This window comes from Trichomonas vaginalis, chromosome I, assembly GCF_026262505.1.
Source record: "Trichomonas vaginalis G3 chromosome I, whole genome shotgun sequence".
Taxonomy (NCBI): domain Eukaryota; phylum Parabasalia; order Trichomonadida; family Trichomonadidae; genus Trichomonas; species Trichomonas vaginalis.
Window position 1 is genome coordinate 12,820,572 of NC_067203.1, and position 20,611 is coordinate 12,841,182.

The 20,611-nt window shown below is 34.1% G+C and overlaps 8 protein-coding genes and 2 pseudogenes across 10 annotated transcripts, besides 1 other annotated feature; 2 read left to right on the forward strand and 8 right to left on the reverse strand.

The window, feature by feature from the left end:
- The first annotated feature begins 822 nt into the window (after positions 1-822).
- Positions 823-19,836: a mobile genetic element.
- Positions 1,782-2,236, reverse strand: TVAGG3_0976990 (annotated as a pseudogene). Its single transcript has one exon. A coding segment is annotated over exon 1 (455 nt).
- Positions 2,267-2,593, reverse strand: TVAGG3_0977000 (uncharacterized protein; the record flags this gene model as incomplete). Its single annotated transcript, XM_051253874.1, has 1 exon — positions 2,267-2,593. The coding sequence occupies one exon, from the start codon at positions 2,591-2,593 to the stop codon at positions 2,267-2,269; it is 327 nt and encodes a 108-aa protein (XP_051079448.1).
- TVAGG3_0977010 (uncharacterized protein) lies at positions 3,078-3,607 on the reverse strand (the record flags this gene model as incomplete). The annotated part of the gene is made up of 1 exon (XM_051253875.1): positions 3,078-3,607. A coding segment is annotated over one exon (530 nt), but the record flags the coding sequence as incomplete, so codon positions are not given.
- Positions 4,348-4,602, forward strand: TVAGG3_0977020 (uncharacterized protein; the record flags this gene model as incomplete). The annotated part of the gene is made up of 1 exon (XM_051253876.1): positions 4,348-4,602. The coding sequence occupies one exon, from the start codon at positions 4,348-4,350 to the stop codon at positions 4,600-4,602; it is 255 nt and encodes an 84-aa protein (XP_051079450.1).
- Positions 4,916-5,484, forward strand: TVAGG3_0977030 (annotated as a pseudogene). The gene has a single exon. A coding segment is annotated over exon 1 (569 nt).
- On the reverse strand, positions 5,688-6,651 carry TVAGG3_0977040 (organellar and viral DNA polymerase type B; the record flags this gene model as incomplete). The annotated part of the gene is made up of 1 exon (XM_051253877.1): positions 5,688-6,651. A coding segment is annotated over one exon (964 nt), but the record flags the coding sequence as incomplete, so codon positions are not given.
- TVAGG3_0977050 (organellar and viral DNA polymerase type B) lies at positions 8,301-9,463 on the reverse strand (the record flags this gene model as incomplete). The annotated part of the gene is made up of 1 exon (XM_051253878.1): positions 8,301-9,463. A coding segment is annotated over one exon (1,163 nt), but the record flags the coding sequence as incomplete, so codon positions are not given.
- On the reverse strand, positions 10,710-11,534 carry TVAGG3_0977060 (KilA, N-terminal/APSES-type HTH, DNA-binding family; the record flags this gene model as incomplete). Its single annotated transcript, XM_051253879.1, has 1 exon — positions 10,710-11,534. One exon carries the CDS (start codon positions 11,532-11,534, stop codon positions 10,710-10,712), a length of 825 nt encoding a protein of 274 aa, XP_051079453.1.
- TVAGG3_0977070 (organellar and viral DNA polymerase type B) lies at positions 12,466-13,404 on the reverse strand (the record flags this gene model as incomplete). The annotated part of the gene is made up of 1 exon (XM_051253880.1): positions 12,466-13,404. One exon carries the CDS (start codon positions 13,402-13,404, stop codon positions 12,466-12,468), a length of 939 nt encoding a protein of 312 aa, XP_051079454.1.
- Positions 13,644-14,729, reverse strand: TVAGG3_0977080 (integrase core domain containing protein family; the record flags this gene model as incomplete). The annotated part of the gene is made up of 1 exon (XM_051253881.1): positions 13,644-14,729. The coding sequence occupies one exon, from the start codon at positions 14,727-14,729 to the stop codon at positions 13,644-13,646; it is 1,086 nt and encodes a 361-aa protein (XP_051079455.1).
- Positions 19,837-20,611: the final 775 nt, after the last annotated feature.

Below are 20,611 nucleotides of genomic sequence, written 5' to 3' on the forward strand. Positions count from 1 at the left end.
CAAAAATGTTACAAAATAGTAACTGAATATTATATCTAAGGGTTTCGTTTTGCTAAAATTGTCACTTTTATAGCATATTTGTTTTTGGATGTTTTGCGAAACCAAAAAAAAAACTATGATATACAATGTGTGTGTAAAGAAAATACTTTATTTACTAGTTAAAAAATCATTTGGTATTGATCAAGTTATTTTTTCTGGATAAGATATTATATGGATAATTAGATAGAAAATACAATTATATAATCTTGTACCTGGTTTAATTAAGCTAATTGTCATCAGAAACTTGTAATTTTTATGAATTTCAGATTTTCTTTTCATTACTGCTTTTCTTAATAGGTCAAGTTCTTATTTACGTTATAAAGTATGATATTTACAAATATCAAGTTATCATGTTTTTTGAGAAATTATGAGAAACAAACAAAAATGAAAAAGATAGGAATAGCAATGAATAGTGATGTGGGTATAGAAAATGTAAGAGATATGAAAGTACAGTATACATTGTGCGTCGCCTGTAGCCTACAGCTACAGTCACCGACACAATGAAAAAAGTGACAGAAAACTGACACCATACGGGCGCGCATATGTACGCATATATGTGTAAAAATAAACGTTCATATGTAAACTAACCTTTATTCACTAGCAGGAGCTTTGTTGTTCGCTTCCATTAAAATGTAAACTTTACGTGTCAAAAAAATTCTGTCACGTAAACTATTTATGTTGAGATTGAGTACCAGACTCTAATATAAGTTCAACCATTATATTAGAGTCTTTAGGAATTTCATATGGTTCTTTTACATAATATTCCTTTTTTTGACCATCAGTAGTTAGTATACAAGTCTTGGGTATGGTGGCACTGCGTTCCACTTTACCCAATACTTGTGAATTTGACACTTTACAAAACCGTTAACGTATATTTTACAACACAAACGACAACACTAACTTAACCTTAAATATTTACAAAACCCACCACCACTTCACTAACGAACTCACTAATGTAAAAATAAACGTTCTCACTATCGTTCTCACTAACAACTTCACTAATGTTCTCATAAATTTTCCTCAATATCTTCATCATCAGTGTTAACCCTATTGTAGTCATACTTGAAGCCATAAACTTTCTCTAACTTCTTAACGTACAATTTACATAACTTACCTTCGTCATCGTATGGTTTAATGATATAACTATTTCTATCTTTATAAACAGTCAATGAAAAGTCAACTGGTCTCGGATGTATTTGAAAGAACATGTTATGCTCAGGAAGGAAGAATAAATGTTTAAATGTATGTTTGTTATATGTTTTGATTTGTATGAGTTGCTTTTGTTCTGTCATTACATCCAAATAAAATAAAAATAAAATAAAAAATAAACTTAAAAATTAATGATATCACCACCCGCACACGTATGAAAACATAGCACAAAAATAATGTTTATGTTAGAATGTTAGATCTAACCCGATATCTAACCTCTTTTCTAACCTGTTGAATTCATTGCTTTATAACTCTCTTCCTTTCTCCAACTCTTCTAACTTCTTCTTAAGTTCAGCAATGTTGTCCTCATGAAGTTTAATCTTTCTCAAAATTCCTTCTCTATCTAATGGTTGCTTTATCTTTCTAAACTGAACTCTACCATCCTTCATAGTATGAACGTAAAAACCTTCTGGAATAATTCCTGATTTAATGTATTCTACCAAAAACTTTTGTTTCATTGCTTCAGTGACTTTAGTCGTCATTTCAATCAAATAAAAATGTTCAAATAAAATAAAAATAACGTTATTTTTTCAGTAAGGAAACGCAGGAGTTTTACGATTTATTTGAGGCGTAGGTTCTGGTTTAAATGTTGGAGTCGGTTTAGGAGTTGACTTTTGAACAGGAGTTTGTACTTCCATAGGTTCAGGAGTCATTGAAGGTTTTGCTTGTGAAGGCGTTGGTTTTGGCGAAGGTGTTGGAGTTTGTTTAACTTCAGCTACTTCAGTATTATTTATAACATTTGCTTTATTTCTTTTCAACATCATAACTGCTCCTGCTGTAGCTAGCAAACCTAGTGGGAGACCATATTTATATAAGGACTTGACCAAATGCTATTTTTGACAGGAGCTGGTGGAACACCTAACCTTGGTGAAACTGCTCTTTGCCATTGTGCAGCTCGTAAGAAATATTCAATAGGTGCTCCATAATCGTTTGGTAAAGTTTGTTTCACAGATGGTGAAGGTTCACGAGAGCTTGATGAAGAACTCATTTATAAGCTTTAAAAATAAACGTTCATCCTTTATTCCTCACTGTCGTCAGTTGCTAAGTTATAGTCGTCAAGTCTTATTATTGGTATGCCTGACTGTCTTACTTGTATTGCAAAGCAACAATCCCTCATAAATCCAATAAGTGGCTTTGGTACATTTTCAGTTGCTAGTTCAATAGGTCCTTTAACAGACAATTTGTATGTTATTGGAGCAGTAGATGTTTGACCTTGCTGGAAGCAAAAGTCCACTTCTGTTGGAAAACCACATAAGAAATGTGTGTTGTCATAGCTATCCCATTTATGTTCCACACTACCATCATCCACCAATGACCTCATAACATCTTCATTAAATCCTATCATATCATTGTTTGTATTGCAAGCGTTCGCAACCATTTCATAAAATACAGGTCCATATGATTTTTCAGGTTCTGCAGGCATATTTCCATAAGCTCCCATGGAAAGCTGAAGATATTTAAACTTAGGGTTCTCAAAATTAACATAATAGTTGTCTTTCTTTCTAAATAGTGCCCAAATACTTTTAACATTAATAGGCGTATAAGCTGCTGTAAATGTTGCACTTGAACTATCTGTATTCTTTGAGAATGAACCGTCCATAGGAATCCAATCCATAACTTTAACAGGAAAACATAAAGCCTCGTTTGTATAATGTTCTACAAGTTCTGTATAAATGTTAGGGTCTAAAGAGAATGACTTTGGATGAATGAAACATTCATTAAAATCCATCTTTGTTCGAAATAGTTGCTGGGTTACAGTTGTAATAGTAACTGTTCCACTAGCTTCTATTGCCTTCGTTATCATAGTGAATGGTTCATTCCATGGAACAAATTTATTTGTCGGTGGATTTGAATCTGAAGCAAATGCAACTTTAAGAGTTGGATTGAAAGCAATGATATCATTTACAGATATAGATGTGCATTGTAAGGCGTCGCTACTGAACTTTACTTTAAGCTGAATGTTTCCTGCAAAAGCTGGAATAAATCGAATAGCTTCTAATGGAAGGAATCTTCTAACAGGAATTCTTAAACGAAGCTTAAAATCAAATGATTTTCCTGCTGTAATTGGACCACTAACAATTTGTCCTGTTCTGCATGTTCCCGAATGACTCCATACATCTTCATGTCGAGTCTTTGAGAAAACATCTACTTTCTTTATTTGTTCGGTAGTTTGTGAGTTTGAAGTTATATATGCTTCTTCTCTTGCGTTGTCTTGAGAATATACGATACGACCATTTGCAAGGATTTGATATCCAGCAACTGCATAGAAAGCGTCATCGAAACCAATCCAAAATCCTGGTGGGTTTGTTTTATTGGAACCTGAACCAATTTCTTTATCTGCAATAAATTGACCTTCCATTTTATACGTAATGAATGTATTGTAAAGGTCCAACATATTTTCACCAGGAGGTGAGAGATTGAATGTTACCCATGTGTTATCTTTAGCAGTTCCAGGTTGTGATGGAATCTTTGCGTCAGAATATTTTCTATTAGTGTCACCAATTTGAACTGCATTGTCTATGATATCGAAATATGAGCGAATCTGATGAATATGCTCTGCTGGAGTAAATTCGTTTAGCTGTTCGTTCTGCATGTATTTACTTCAGATAAAAATATCTATTTACTTCATTATTCTCACTCTTCTTCTTGGTATTCGTGGTGGAAGTTGTTTCTTGACATTTTCAATGAACTGTACATTCTCTTTTGTCTCAACTTCTTTCACTGGCGGGTCAGGGTTCTTTGACTCGGTTTGTTTTTCAATGAAATTCACGAACTTTGCAATAAGCTCTTGGTTCGTTATTGAAAGTACATCTGGCTTCTTTTCTTCTGTTCTATTGACTTTTCAGTTTGAACAGAAGGTTTTATATGGGCTTCGTGGACTTCACCCTTGCCATGCACCTTAATGTTGTCGCTCTCTGCATTCGCTAATGGAACCTTTCTTTTTCTTACGTATATTTTACCATCTTTACTCTGACTTACGTAATAGAAAGGATGTTGTATTCCTCTTGCGTCATTTAATATAATAGACTCTCGCTCTGATTTTGACAAGCTCATTTTACATCGGTTAAAGTTTTAATTTAGTTTTTTATCTGCAGTCAAATGACTCAGACAAGCCCTACGGACAAGACCCAAGGTGTCATAGATGTTGAAGCATTGAAGAAAGAAATTCGCGAGCAAATTTTATCCGAACTGAAGGAACAAAAACAAGAACAAAAGCCAGAGAGACCAAAGAGAAAACTTAGTGAAAAACAACTAGCTGCATTAGCTGCTGGAAGACAGAAGAACCCACGTTTGCTGGCGAAAAAAGCTAGAGAAGAAGCAAAAGCTAAAGAAGCTGAAGCAAAGAAAGAGTAAATGGTTTATTTTTATCCGAATTAAATGTATAGACAAATACCTTTAACTGTTGCGTTCAGTAGTGAAAACCCTGACGTCAAAATAAAGGGGAACAGAGTAACGTTTAAGTTTCCAACAGACTGGATTGTGAACATAAATGAAGAGAAGTACATTGGCATAACATCTATGTATATAACACGTGCTTTCAGAAAGGTTGACTTTATACTTCAAGTCGAGATAGAAAATGACGAACAGTCTTTAAGCGCCCAAAACATTCACATATACAAATACTTTAAAGACGATACAACATTGCAACAATGTATGATTTCATTTAATGAGATGTTCGAGAAAAAGTTCAACATTGAAGTACAAACTTTACAGCCTTTACGTGAGTTTCTTGCACAACTGAAAGAAGAAGGTAGTCAGCCACAACTTATAGACTTTCATTATGAATTTAATGAAAATGAAGATGGAACTCATGACTGTCAATTCATTGTATTCTCACCATTCAATGAAGTCGCTAAAAAGAAAGAAAATCCATTACGTATAAGATTTCAAATCTCCGAACCAAGTGATGATTTTAAGAATGTTTTCAATTATGATGCAATGCTTCCGAGGAAAAATGAATTTTCAAAGATTGTAACACCTGGCATTTGGGATAGAAAGCAAGCAATACTTTACTCTAATATAGCCAAAGGCGTTGAAAATGAGTTCATTGGTCATACAAGAACTTCACCACTTCCTAACCCTAAATACTATAAATTAACTGGCTTCAATCGTGAGTTTTGGATAGACATGTACTCCACTCATGACCATAAATGTCCAGTGTTCTTGCCTCCAGATGGGAAGGACTGTCTCTACATTGAAGCACAACTCTTAAACTCTACCATCGCAGTATTGTAAAATCTACGCTAGCTTTATTTTTATCACGAATGACCTCATTGCTGACAAAAATAAATGACCTCAGAACTTCAACTTACGAATAAAGCTTGTTTTAGTCGTTATTGAAAAGTTGAACTTTTCAGCAAAGCAAGGTTGACATGACTTACATAAGTCGAATGCAATCTCTTGACCATCATGAAGTGCTTTGTAAAGTTTCATTAAACTGAACTCAGAGTCTTTGTCATATGTTCCAACAGGTATGTGAATGTTCTTATCTTCATTGTAATAGCATTGTATAGCTTCAGGAAACATTTCATTAGCGGTTAAAGCAATAACATCTTGCTTCACGCCTTTCATTCTGCAGTGAAATGCAACTTCATTTAAATCGTTAGTGAGTAAGTCTATGTAGGTCTTCTTTCCACAGAAAATACTTTTATAAGCTAAACTTTGTTTTCCAGGTGTTATTTCTGCAAAGTCGCTATGAAATTGACCAAGGTTCTTTCCTATAAGTTCGCGACCATATCTCTTCTTAAACTCTGCTGCAAGCTTTGGGATGTCTTCATTATATAAGTGCATACTGTCGGTATCCTGGTAAAAGATTTGAAGTCCCATGTCCTCTGCAGTACAGAATACTTCATTCATAATACGTTTTGACATAGACAGAATATTAACACCAAGTGGACAGAAGTTAAAGTGTCTGCAAATGCTTTTCGTTAGCTTGAAAATAGTTTTATCTGAACCATCCAAACCTTCGAACTTCACTATATGGTTGTAATTTCTTATAGCATATCTTATAGCATCTTTGTCATCTACTATGGTTATTTTTGACTCAATAGGAGATAGAATAGTTTTGCCATAAATGCTGTTCAGAATGAGTTTTATAATTTCTTGTAAGGGGTTTTCTTCTTTCTTATACTTTAACCTTAACTCAAACAACTTCTTTACTTCATCTCTTATTCTCATATCTCTGTTTCCATCGTAATAGTATCCTTGCAACACTTCACATTTGACACCTTGATATTTTATGAGGTCTTGTAATGTTATATGGTCAACATACATGAGACAGCAAGTGTTTGAACTTCTTGGAACGTTAAGTTCTGGATTTAGTTCAGGGTCGCAAACTATTAAATGAAAGTGTCTGGGTATACCAATCTCTGTTATCTTAATGAGAACAAAGAAGCCAGACATAAACTTTTCACCAATGGGTTCCTTTTGGTCGTCATCGAATAAATGTCTCATGAGATACTCTGTGCTTAACATTTCTTCCTTCAATACTTTTGGAATACCTTCTAAAGTATAAAGTCTTGCTATAGCTGAAGGATATAATGAAACAGTGTCGAAGTCAGCAATGAGTTTCTTTTTGCTCTTTTGTTTCATGTTATCTGACAACATACATCTTCCACCTTGAATGCATCTCGAAATAAATTCTCTTGGTTTATTTGAGAGGTCATAAAGATTTCCATTCGGGAAGTATACTCTGTTCTCAAACAATTTGTTAGCAATAGAACAAATACTAACGTAGTCATAAACGTTTAAATCAAACTCTTTCAATAAGTCATTGCGGAACTTTACAAAACCTTCTCTTAAAATTCTTACATCTTGTTTGCAGTAAAACGTGCTATATTTTTCTAAGTCGAAGTGGTTTTCATCTATTCTGCAACCTTTGATGGAATCTATGTTCTTCATAAATGTATCTGCATCATGGATAAACTTACATGCTTCAGAAATGACACCAAGTTCTGTTGTCATTTGCTAACAAAACACTGCTGTAGTAGTTATATGGAAATACTTCTTTCGGTCCTGTTTGTAAGTTAAACATAGCAGGAAATAGTTTAAGCTTCTTATTTATAACACTGTAAGAGTCTTTTATAATAATTGCCCTTCCTTTATATAAACCAGTTATTTGCATTGTTCGTGAACCTTTAATGATGGGAGTTCCTTTCACTTCTGTCATGTGTCTTAAGATGAAGTTTATGTCATAACTGAGGTTATGGAAATATATTAAACTCTTGTCAGGAAGTCTTTCCAAAAATTCTGTTGCACAGTTTTGACCCCAAATACTTTCACTAACTGAACCATCTTCACTGTCATAACAGATGTTAAAAGCTTTATGAAAGCCATCCGTACTACACTCAAAGTCAGCAAAGAAAACGTGCTCAGGTATGAACTTACATTTAGCTTTATTTACTTCTTTTGACTCTGCTTTCTTCTTCAGTTGTACACAATACTTTGGAGCATATGTCAAATCTTTAAATGGTGCAAGGTTCTGTTTATATAAGTCAGTCGTATATGTGAAAAGTTCTCCATAAGAAATAGGTTCAAAATATTTGCACTCCCACAATGTTTTCATAACATCCCATAGCGGTGTAGTTCTATCCATGCGAACTACATATTTATCTTCTCTCTTTGTATATATTTTCATCTGTTTTTCAATGTTCATTCCACCACACTCCTTCAAGATTTCTATATAGTTTCGAATGAAATATGTTGTCATTGGAAGTCTTTCATTTAGCATGTAGTGGTCTTCAACAAGAAGTAAGTCAATAGTTCGAACAGTTTCACATTCTTTTGGTATGTATCTCTTTATTTCATTATGTCTTGAGTCATTGAAGTAACCAATGGTAACATTAAATGCTATACCTGTTGCGTCAGAAATTTCTTGTACTTTACTTTGAGGAAAGTCTCTAACACGAATGACTTCTCTCATGTGGTCAATAGTTTCTTCATTTACTCCAGCCTGAATGCAAGCATAAACGAAGCAGTTATCTTCTGTCATAAGTGTTGCAGTTCTTTTGTTCAGTTCATTGAAGATTTGGTAGCGTTCAAGATTTATAGGTAATGTGCAAAGATACTTCCAGAACTGCCCGCTTCTCTTCTTATAAAACTTCTTTTCACCATTATCTTTCCAAAAGCTTTCTATAAGTGCTGGGTTTCCTGTTTGCTTAAGAGCTTCCAAAATGGCTTTCTGGTCATTTGTCAGTGTGCTTTCATCTCTATATGGTCTCTTTTTTGGTTTGCCTTTCTTTACATCTGACATCGTTAAGCCTTCATATTCTGTTAAATCATACATCTTTATTTCGGTAAGATTCTTTATGTTTGTCAAGAAGAAGTCATAGTGCATTTCAACAATACCTGCAGCATTTGCTTCTATCTCTGATATAAAGTTCTCCTTCAAGAGCTGATGTAGTAATGTTCCAATATTATTGAGGTTTAACGTAGAACATTCATACTTTCCACCAAGTTTATAACATACCATCCATCTCTGTTGGGAGTTTATTTTAATTTTCTCTAAGAGTCTCATGAAAACCTTACCGAAATGTTTGTGTAAGTAGTCTCTGTTTGGTTCATCTAAAGCTTCGATGTTAAAGTCAATGAGTCTATTGCCTGACTTCACATTCCTCTTCCTATTTTCTTCATCTTTCTTTAACCATCTCTCACCTTCTTTTGGTTTGTCGTCAATGGAACGAATGACATTATTAGCTTTGCGAACTTGTTCTATAGCACTTTTAAACATCTCTCTTCTCTGTTGTTTCAGTGTGTCATCTCTCTTTCGTGTTTCACCAACGTTTGCATTTGTTATGTCAAACATTTCTCTTCTTACTTCATGTGGTACAGCTCTTCTTGTTTCACCAACGTTTGCATTTGTTATGTCAAACATCTCTTGACGAACGTCATGTGAAAGAGCTTTACGAGTATGACCAACGTTTGCATTTGTTATGTCAAACATTTCTCTTCTTACTTCATGAGGTATTGAACGTCTATGATATAAGTCAATAGCAACGTCATTTAAAGGAAATGCTCTTGCATGGACTTCGTCCTCGCCGCGTTGCGGCTTTATGAACTCATGAATTCTATCATAAGTTATTTCACCATTATAGTCATTGAGGATGTCAGCGAGTGCCTTTTTGTTTGTTGTGTAATGCTTTGCAACATCTATATTAGCTTCTGTAAGAAGTTGTTTTATTTCCGAGTGTTCTAACTTAGACAACTTCCGATACATCTTTAGTAGGAAATAAAAAAAATATTTTTTGAAAAAATAAACTTAGAAAAATTATTTCTTTCTATATTTGCCATTCCGAACTTCGAAAAGATGTTTTATACCAGCATAGAATTTTTCTCTAGAGCTTGGTCTTATATTGTTTTCATGACAATATTTTCTATATTCTTCATATAAAGCCTTTTTTTCATACATTTCATAAGGACAATCTAACCAGAATAGTGCATATCCAGTTTCGTTATCTAGGTCTCTATATGTTTCTTCTGTTTGTAGAATTTCGCTTTCTTCTATTTGTAGAATTTCGCTTTCTCTATTTAGTTCTATGACTATATATTGTGGCTTAAAAAGATGTGGGCAAGAAGGGTCTGGCGCTATGTAAAAAGTTAATTTTTCTGTCATCTTTTCTATCGGATAAAAAATATTTTTTGAAAAAATTAGATTAGATTTTTTTAAGTTATTTTTCAAAATAATTTAATATTTTTATTTTAATGAAACACATGCAAGATTGCAAGTTCTTTTCATACAATGCTCTCGCTACTGTCATCAAGAATGAGTTCAATAATGCTTCAAACGTCAATGTTATCTTTAACAAGAAGTTTGTGAAAGAATCTAAGTTTGGTCAGTATGTCAGACCATTAGCTATTGTCATTGACCGCAAACGTTATACTTCACAAGAGTTAGCAGTAGTTTTGAAACAAAAGGTTTCTTCGTGAATGTCAAAGATACTCATTATACTATTATAAAGAACTCCAACATTGACTTCTTCAGTATTGCTATGAATCTTTCCGAACAGAAAGAATATAAGAAGGGTGAAACAAATGTGAAATATTATTCTTCATCTCTGAAAACAATAACGAACAAAGATGTTATACAAAAGTTCTTACCAAAGGTTGAAGAAGCTTCTATTGACATTGACGAAGGAAGTGAAATGGTTGAAGAAATTGACCCTGACGTCATTTAAGCAAAAATATATTTTTGGTTAGTCTTCATATCGATATTTTACAACAATTCCCCAATGTATAAACTTTTCATACGCTTTTTCATAAGCTTTATATACCTTCAGAAATTTTGCATAATCTTTAGAAGCATTTAGATATTGTTTAAATGCTTTGTATGTCTTCAGAAATTTTGCATAATCTTTTACATGTTGTTCGTTCTCTTCTTCTGTCATGAGTTCCGAATATTCTAAATTCATGTTCTTTCATATGAGATAAAATTTTATAAAAAAATAAAATTAGCTTAGATTTTTTTATTCTTCCTCTTTGAAGTTATCGAAATATTCTGTTATTTTTTCCTTCAGTAATGTTAAGTCTTCTTTGAATGTAAGTATTGTGCAACCTTTGATGTCATAGTGTGTTTGAGGAAGAGTATTTTTGACAATTTCCTTTATTTGCTCATTCGGTGTCATTGAAATCGGTAAGTTTTCACGATAGAACCAGTTTCTGTCAGATTTGTAAATCTTAGCAAGGTCATAAAAGCTTTTGTTGTTTCTTCTGACTAAATGCAACATAACCATATCTTTATCTTCTTCTTTCTCCAACTCTTCAGTATATATCATATACTTATAACTCTTTTCCTTTCCTTTTGGTACTGAACGTGGTATTCTTTTCTGTATGCTTTTGTCTTTGGATTCAATGACTTCATCTTTTGCTTGAAGTTTCTTTTCCATCTCTCCACGTTCTTGTCTATGAATTTCGTCAAGAAGTCTGTAAACATGCCATGCATAACGAGGAGAAGCCCACATTGCAACTGCATTTACTAAAAGTCTATGAACATAATAACCTCTTAAATTTATTGGCAAATTTTTACGATTTTCATGTGTTTTATGCAAGACCGAAAAAAGTCGGTCTAGAGAAATTTCACTCAAAAGTTCTTGTGTGCTTTGGTTTTTGAACCAGTCGTCTGCGTGTTTAGTGTCTGGAGCAAAACATGCTGTCAAAATACTTTGCATTTGGTACATATCGTCTTTGACCGAACGAATGAGACGGAGTTGTTTGTTAAACTGAACCCACTCGTATTCTTCATTTATGGCTTCATGAACGATAGCAGTTGTTGTGTTCTCTGTTGTTGACATATCTGTCCTTACATACAAAATAAAAAAATAAATAAAAATAAAACTAACTTTATTTTTCTGTGTTAAAGAAATGTTAAAAATTCAGGGTTACATATGTGAAAAGAAGTCACGAACAAATGAAGGTCATAAGATTCAGCACATAATTCTGAATTGAATGGTGTGTCATACATGTCAAGCCGTCAAGAATTGAAGGAGATACGAGGCTATAAAGATTTTGGATATTTTCTGACACACACCCTGAGGGAAAAGTGACAAAACACGACGATAGAAAAAAGTGACAAAATTGAGAGAAAGTTGTTTCCCGACCAAAATGCAATCATGTTGAAAAAGTGACATTTGTAAAGTTAGACGATAGGATTTCCTGAAAAAGTGCAAGACTTGTTCTGAATCAGGACAAGATTTGTCTTGAAAAAATACAAGACTTGTTCTGAAAAAATACAAGACTTGTTCTGAAAAAAATACAAGACTTGTCTTGAATCAGGACAATTGTTCTCAAATTTGAGAACTTTACAAGAAAAACTGACTAAAAAGTGCAAGACTTGTTCTGAATCAGGACAAGATTTGTCTTGAAAAAATACAAGACTTGTTCTGAAAAAATACAAGACTTGTTCTGAAAAAATACAAGACTTGTCTTGAATCAGGACAAAACTTTACAAAATGTAAACTTTACATAACCGTTTCTATCGTACATGATATTTAGTTGACATTGTAAACTATCTTCATGTAAAGTATGGCGGTTTGAAACCGTCGGGAACCTTCACTTTTTTGACGAACTTTCCGCAGCAATTTTTAAAATTTGTGAAAACTCAACGGTTTGACACGTGCCATATGTCATTTTACTCAGAATTTTGTGCTGAATTCAGCAAAAATAATGTTTATGTTAGCATGTTAGATCTAACACGTTTTCTAACCTCTTTTCTAACATAACTATTTACAAGCGTTTTACATGGTATATGTTGCGATGGTTCATGACTTTAAACAGTTTTGTAGCTTCTATTTCTTCTTTTAGTACATCGAATGTTTTAACAATGCCGAAGGTTTCTTTATATTTCTTCTTGACGTCAGATAGAAGGAAATCGTCAGCAGTTGGATAATTTTTGTTCAGAAATGCTAACATGTCCATTTTATCTTCTGCTGGCTTTTCTACTTCTTTCTTTAAATCTGCATAGTCGTTTCTCATTCTTTCTATCTCTTTGACGGAGTAGTTATATTTCCTCATCGCTGCCTTACATTTTGAACATTGCGGGTTCATTTTTGCGTTATACATTGAAATTTGACCTGCTAAAACAACTAAGGCGTCAATTGCTCTCTTCATCTCAAACATAGCGGGTCTTAGTTGTTCGTTCCATACTTTGCCTCTTCTATCTTTATCTCTTATTTCCCAAACACATTCAGCAACTAATGAAACAAAGTTATCGTAGGTCTTAAATTCTTCAGATTTATATATGTCAGAAACATTCTTATAAACCATGTCGCAATCTTTGTCCATAACTTTATGGTTGCAATGAAAACCAAGGAATTCATAATTTACTTTACGTATGAACTTCTTTATTTCTACTGAGTCAGTTGTTTTGACTTCAATTTCGTCGAATTCAGGAATAGTTAGTTTTTGTTGTTGGATTTCAGGCAATTTGGGTAAATGGTCAATAATGTCCTGCATTTCATAAAGATACTGTTCATTTGTTTCATCTTTCGCACTACAGTCTAAATTACTTGTTAAAAGTTCTTGCTTTATCTTCTGGATTTTTGTTTCGAAAGTATATGAAGAAGGAATGAAGCTTTTCATCTCTACTAACATAGATGTTGGATTCATGACTAACGAGTTTGGTGCTGTAGTTTGAATTGTTGTTGTGCCGATTGTTGAAATCATATCTTTACATACAAGATAAAAATTTTTCTTAGAAAAAAATTAGCGTTATTTTTCTTTCATAAGGAAATGTCAAAAATTCATGATTTTCGAGAGTTTTAGACCATGTTAGAAAAGTGGTTAGAAAACGTGTTAGATCTAACATTCTAACATAAACATTATTTTTTGGTGTAAATAAATGGTACCATTAATGATATCATGACTGTTCTCATTCATGTCTGATTTACATCTAATGAAAAAGTTTAGAAGAATTTTCTTATTCTTTCTGGCATATTTTTGTCTTTCCAGTACTCCCGCTCTAATGGTCCCAGATGTGTTGGCTTTGACTCTCTCAAGTTCTTAGATGGTATAACATCTTCAACACCTCCTTCATATCTTACTTTATAAGTGTCATCGTTTATGTTGTAGCCAAGTATTTCAATAACCACTCCTCGCTTTGCTTCGTCAATGGTTTCAGCAAGTTTGCCATTACTACTTTCAACTAACTTATGTCGAGGGTAAAATGCTATGGAGTCGTCAGCAGCTTTTATAAGATATCCATTACCTTGTGTAGAGTCTACGATATAATAGTTTCTACTTAACCTTAAACGTTTCTTTGTCAACGGTTTGTCGTCAAGAACTACACGAACTTTTGTACCAGGAATGAGGGTAAATTGTGTTGAATTTCTGATATTTTGTGTTTGGCTTCGTTTCTTTTGTATATACTTTTCTTCTTGTTGTTGTGTCATTGAATTTGGTGTATGTCCTGTTGTAGAATGTGTTGAGGAATTATATACTTCGAGAAAATGTTTCATTGTTTCTTCGGTAAAGTCTCGCTCTTGATTTAAATCTCTGAGCGTTCTTATGAAGCGGTTTATGATGCCGAGTATGTTATGGTTATGGTCTTCAGTAGTGTAGTGAGTTATGTTATGCTTAATGAGAAATTCTGTGATTTCATTGCTGAGGTATGCACTGTCTTGGTCTGATGTTAAAGTACTTGGGTTATGTTCTGCTACAAACTTTTGTAAAACTCTTAACACTTCACGAGTTCCTTTATTTTTCATTGGATATGCATATGCTTTACGAGTGTTAACATTTATGAAGATGAGGAATGGTTTATGTCCTCCTTTTCTGCTTTGAATGAGAGTGTCAAATTGGTATGCGTCAGGAGTGTTGGAGTAAATTGGTAAAAAGTAGTCGTAAGGGTTTATTTTTGTTTGATGTACAACATTTTTGTCAAAGAACCTTTTCACTTCAGCTCTGTTAGTAAATCCCCAACTCTTTGCAGCTTCATTGAATTTCTTAAATGACCTCCATGGATGTTGTTCGAATACTTCTTTCAAGCTCATTTATGTAAAGTTAAAGATTTTAACCAACTCGTATCCAAGCGTGCATTGTTATATAAGGAGGCATATAATCTTTTCCATTACCTGCTGGGTCTGTAATACCAGCTACAACATGTGTATGATTTCCTGCAGTTCCACAGAAAATACCTGTGCTAACATCTTTGGGGTCAGTTGTGATATCATATCTATGCATTCCCTGTCTATCCGAACCCGCTGCAAGATTTGTATAACCTCTTTTTGTTATTGAATGTGAATGGTTTCCTTCCACAGATGTTCTTCCACTGAACCTATGCATATGTGAAGGAAGGTTTTCAATACCTATTTTCTTTGAACCTCCCATCTTCATTGACTGAGTATTAGTGTAGAATGGAAAACTGTCAACTATTTCATACCATCTACCACCAAATAAAGTGTTTGGATTTATTGGATTCATAGACGTATAAACAGCTCCTATAGGATATATTAAATCATATATGCTCATAACTCTATAAACATATTCTAAAGAACTTATGTCATTAAATACCATTTGGAATGTATCTCCCGGATGAAATGTTGCATTTGTTCCACTTTTATAATGTAATGTTAGTTCAAATTACCTCCTTCAAAAAAGTATCCTTCAAACACAATCTGCTCGGTTTGTGACGACTTCCCGTAAAAGGTTTAGTGTCAAAAGCAGACTCTGACCCATTAGCTAACGATCATAACTAAAGTCAGACTATTACCACTTAACTGTAGCAATACTTATGCAAACATGGCGTTTTCCACTGCTTGTAAGACTCTACCTAAAACGTTGACTCATTAATCTGGACTTCGTTATCTTTCAAGGTTTCTCACGCTATGACAATTGAAAACTCATCTTGGAATAACAGTCATGTTATAACAATTACCTTTTTGAAGAAAAAAAAAAAATTTTTTTTTTCAGAGGGGGGAAAGCATAAAAGTCTCTTCATCTCTCCTCTCATACCTCAGATTTCATATCCATGGACTAATACCATTAAGCCAAAAAACATTCCATGGAACGACCAACATTGTTTTAAAGTTTAACCTTCAATGACTGATGGTTAAAACAAAATTCCATGCATCCTGTCGCATTTCTGTTAATATTTTTGCTTCATTCATATCATCACCTTCCCCATCCGTTTTAGCTTTGAGGATATGTGTTAGAATAGCTGTTCTTTAAATGAAGGCTTTTCACCTTTGAGAAGCATAAACCTTCTATAACTCTCTCTTGCATTTGACTTTATTGTTTGTAACCTCCTGAGCATCATTGACATAAAATTTTTTTATTTAGGTTCCCACCCTTTGTTCATTATTCCTGCTTCGTTTCCTTGTAATTTTCTTGTACTTCCCTCTAGCTCTTTGTTAAAACAGTAGTCTCTAGCATCTTTATACACAGCTCCTGTCTCCAGTGAATTCAACAATATTTTCATTCGTTTACTTTACTATTTCAAAACCCCTCTGGTCGAGCTATATCTGTTCATTTCATACAATATAAAAAGGTTTTTATTCTATTATGAACATGAGAAGCAAAATCCACTTTCTTAGCTGGTTGCCGTTAAGTTCCAATTGAACAACCATCAAAATGTTGACTCACGAACGGACAAAAGCAATATGGTCATAAAGAACACTGATAGTTTCAGAGGTGTTTGAAAGTGAAAAAGAAGCCAAGAACTTTAAGTCGGCGACCTTCGGTCTTGGGCATGGCGCCGTGAATTTATAACTTCAGCTTCCAATACGCTAACGCCTACATTGCAATGTTAAGTTAGAGTACTCCACCACTTGACCAAATTTCTTTCCAAAGAAAGAAAGCCAACGGACAAACCCTGTAGCACCAAATGCTTCAACAAAATCCTTCAGATAACGTAGACATTTACCTTTTCAGTTATTACCAAACCCAAATTTTACTTCAAAAGACGATTTTAAGAAGCTTTGACAAATCTTATAAAGGTAAGCACGATGACCATAAGTCACATTCTAATACAAATATCGAGGAACCTTGAAATGTTATTTCTCCACGAATATACAGGGAAACAACTGTGTCATTGGACTATCTCGACCCTGAAGATCGTACATGCTGTGGTCAAAACTCCGACTATTTCATGAAAATATGGTAAACATCCGCACATTGATAAACCACCGTAGGAATACAGGAGTTGAGTTTAAGCTATAAATATTCGAGAGACGATTACAAAAACTATCTTTACTTAACTATAGCACGTTGCTTGAAAATAATGTGTTTTAGTAAATTAAAGCATCAGGGAAGGCTCCTTTGAGGCCCATCTTGGTCGCATTGCCCGCCGTCAGTCACAAAAAATTCAAGTTAGCAATTTGTTAATATCTGTCGCAAAACTCTCAACAGACGAACCTATTCCAATCAACTATCTTATACTGTCAAACTTTCCTACATATGCTTGGCGCGCCTTTGACCCTTTAGTCTGTTCCTATGACACTAATAACATACTTTTGCTCTCGCGCTGTGAAGTCAATTTTTCCTGTACGCTACCAATCATTTTCATCAACCAAACAACAAAGTTCATGACCTAATACATAACATTCATACTGTTATATTGTTAGGCTCTGAGTTCTCTTGTAAGCTGTTGCATTTAATATTATTCTAAAAAGTCAATTCAACAGTGCATCGCACTGGGCCTTTCACGTCTACAGGCTCTCCTTGAATCACACGAGTCTGAATATGCATGTCTTCAATTATGGACTAATGCGAACCCATACGCTAAATGAAGTGCATGACAGGAACGTTGGGAGAACCAGAATTGACTGCAAACAGAAGGATTTATATTCTACTGAACCTTTACTATTAACTCCTGAAATAACCTGTGACATTAGCTATTTTTGACTAATCGACACAAACAATATACCATAAATAACGTATGAACAGATATTCATCTCAATCGTCTTGTCAACAACTTTTCAAAGGAAATGTCATATGGTATGCTCCCAGAAGAAGTTGTACTCTATGACTCTATTCTTGGATCTTGAACTCTTTCTTGCTACTGAACTCAATGTTCCTCAGAAGAGAGTTCGACATCTATGTTGTCAATAGTTTCTTCATTTATGAGAGTACTCATGACTCCAGCAATTTATCTATTCTGTACTCGGCTCTGTTAGGAAATGTTACAAAACACTTCTTTGTCATCTATTTCAAACTCCACAAGAAATCTGTTTCATCTGTTAACAAAAGTTGCGATAGTATTGAAGTCAACAACTCTGAAAGCAAGCGCTCATTCTGAACCTAGTTTGTTTGAGCTTTACTGTCCCGTATTCGTTGGGTCTGTACTTTGCAAATAGAACAACATTTTATTTCTCAATTAAAATATGACTATTGCGGCATATGCGTATGAAACAAAGGAAGCAAGAAAGAGACATAGCATGAACTATGTAAACGAAAACTCAACTTAACCATTGAAGGCAATGATTTAGTCATTGACGATGGAAAACAACTAAAAAAAGTCATTGATTTCGATACTTTAACACTTATGACCCATCATTACAACAACAAGGTTCATCATAAATGATGGAACGGTGCAATATATAAATTCGTACAGTAGATGCCTCATTAGTGAAAGTATTAAATTGTTCTCATTGAATTGTTAAAGAGCTTTCCGATTTTGACGACAACATTAAATGGCTAAAGAATTTAGTTAATGATGAAAACAAAATTCCTCGGCGTTGCTGGTAGCAGTAATGATGTACACCTTATGACCAATTAGAATATTAATAACGAACATAAAGATGACTGAAGAGACAGAGAAGGGTGACACCGGACCTCAAGGACCACAAGGAATACAAGGAATACAAGGAATATCAAGGAACTACAAGGACCTCAAGCGAAAACGGTTTGATGAAAAGGATGGAAAGGATGGAAAAACTGCTAAAATCATGGATTATGGACCTTATATAATACTGGTTTAAACAGCTGCTTCATATGGAGTTCTTCATACCAAATCGGAAAGATATGCGACTTGGAAGAAGTTTTAAATGACGTTAAAAATGCTTTGAACTTCATTTCAAATGGTTCGGATACTATAAAACTTTATCTGGTTGGATGCAAGAAACAAGGAGTCAAATAGATACTGTAAGACGTATAGCAAACAATGCACGTACGGGATTGGATACTTTACGACAAGCACAAAATAACACTAAAGGAAGCAAAAATGATATTCTTGCTCAGTCTCAGACATGCATGAAAGATTGGTTAAAGGTATTGACAAATCTTTAAAAAATCACAGTCAGTCTATTGCTGACTACAAGAAAAGTATAGATTTTACATATGTCTATGGACGTACATGATGGAAGCATAAGGAACTTACTTAAATGCTAACAATAACTTACCAGGAACTATTAAAGCATTATAAAGTCCTTGTAAAACCCGGTGCCTTCAAACATTTAGGTCTTTGAGAGCAAGAGCATTGAATAGTCAATAGAGATGCAGAAACTCCAACAGAACCTACAGAAGAACTGAAACAACAGAAACCTCCAAAAGAACCACCAAAACCCAACAGCTAATGAATATTGTTCGAGAATATTTTCCAAGGTACCTGCTTTCTCATTGCATAACATTCAAGAAATACTAAGAAAGCAGACTTGACTTAGAGATGATTGAAAGTTTGTATATCTTTCGTTCCAGTTGTCAAATAGCAAGAACTTTTGAGACAGATATGCTTAATGTATGACAACATCTCTGAGTTCACAAGATATGATGACGACCATGCGCCGAACATGGTGAAGAGAGAAGTTTTACAAACATCCATTAGGTACAGGAGAAGGTTTAACTCAAAGTCTCCTTATTGACACCAAAGATGGCGAAGTGGACGTTCTTCAAGAAGCTGAAGAAAAAATACTTCTTCGGGAGGTGGTGTAGGGCATGAACTTGAAATAAATGAATAGAAGAGAAATTAGCCGAAAAAGCAGATAAGAACATAAACACAATACTCCGATATAAATGAACTTCAAGCTACATTAAATATTAAAGCGGACAAAAGATGAACTTGACGCAATGAACAAAGTTTTGAAATCTCATAAAACACAACATCTCCGATATAAATAACTTCAAGCTACATTAAATAGTAAAGCGGACAAGAACCATGTTCATTATATAACTTCAGACGAACAGATTGATATACGGACTACCATGGATACTCATTAACACGAAGTGATGAAGCGAAGAACAAAAATGTTAATGAAAGAAGAATATAAATACAATTCGTGCTAAAGTTATGACATAAGCTGTACTGTACAGTATTGATGTAGCTAAAGCACCAGAAAGCATTTGGTATACCGGTGAAATTTGATCCTCTACTTTCAATGTTAACGTGTATTAGTTGAACCAAGATTTATGTAAGAGGTTAAGGCAAAAAACGTTTGAAAGATGCTATTAAAATAAAGCTGACAAAGTGAACTCGAAGCAACGACAAAGTTTTGAAATCTCATAAACACAACATTCCCGATATAAATGAACTTCAGAGCTACATTAGACAGAAAGCTGACAAGAACATAACACATAAATCCTTCACTACTGTTAGAGCAGACGACATAATATTGAACTTTGACCTTGGTTCAGTGCACCATTCAGAAAATCCAAGTACAAGCGTAAAAGATACTCTTAACAGTTTAGATAAGGAGTTGCAGGAACATTGAAAGTCATGCCAGAAACTATTTGAAGCACATGAACTACCAACAATGTAGATAAGAAAGCAGAACACAAAATTAATGTCGATGCACGACTAACAAAGAAGATTTTCCGAAACAGCGGATACAATGAATTTACAACAGAAATTATAATGTTGAACCAGCAACTCCATTTGAATTTGTTAGAGGACTTCAAAACCGGATACTTTTTGAATTTTTCTTGGATGAATATCTATTGA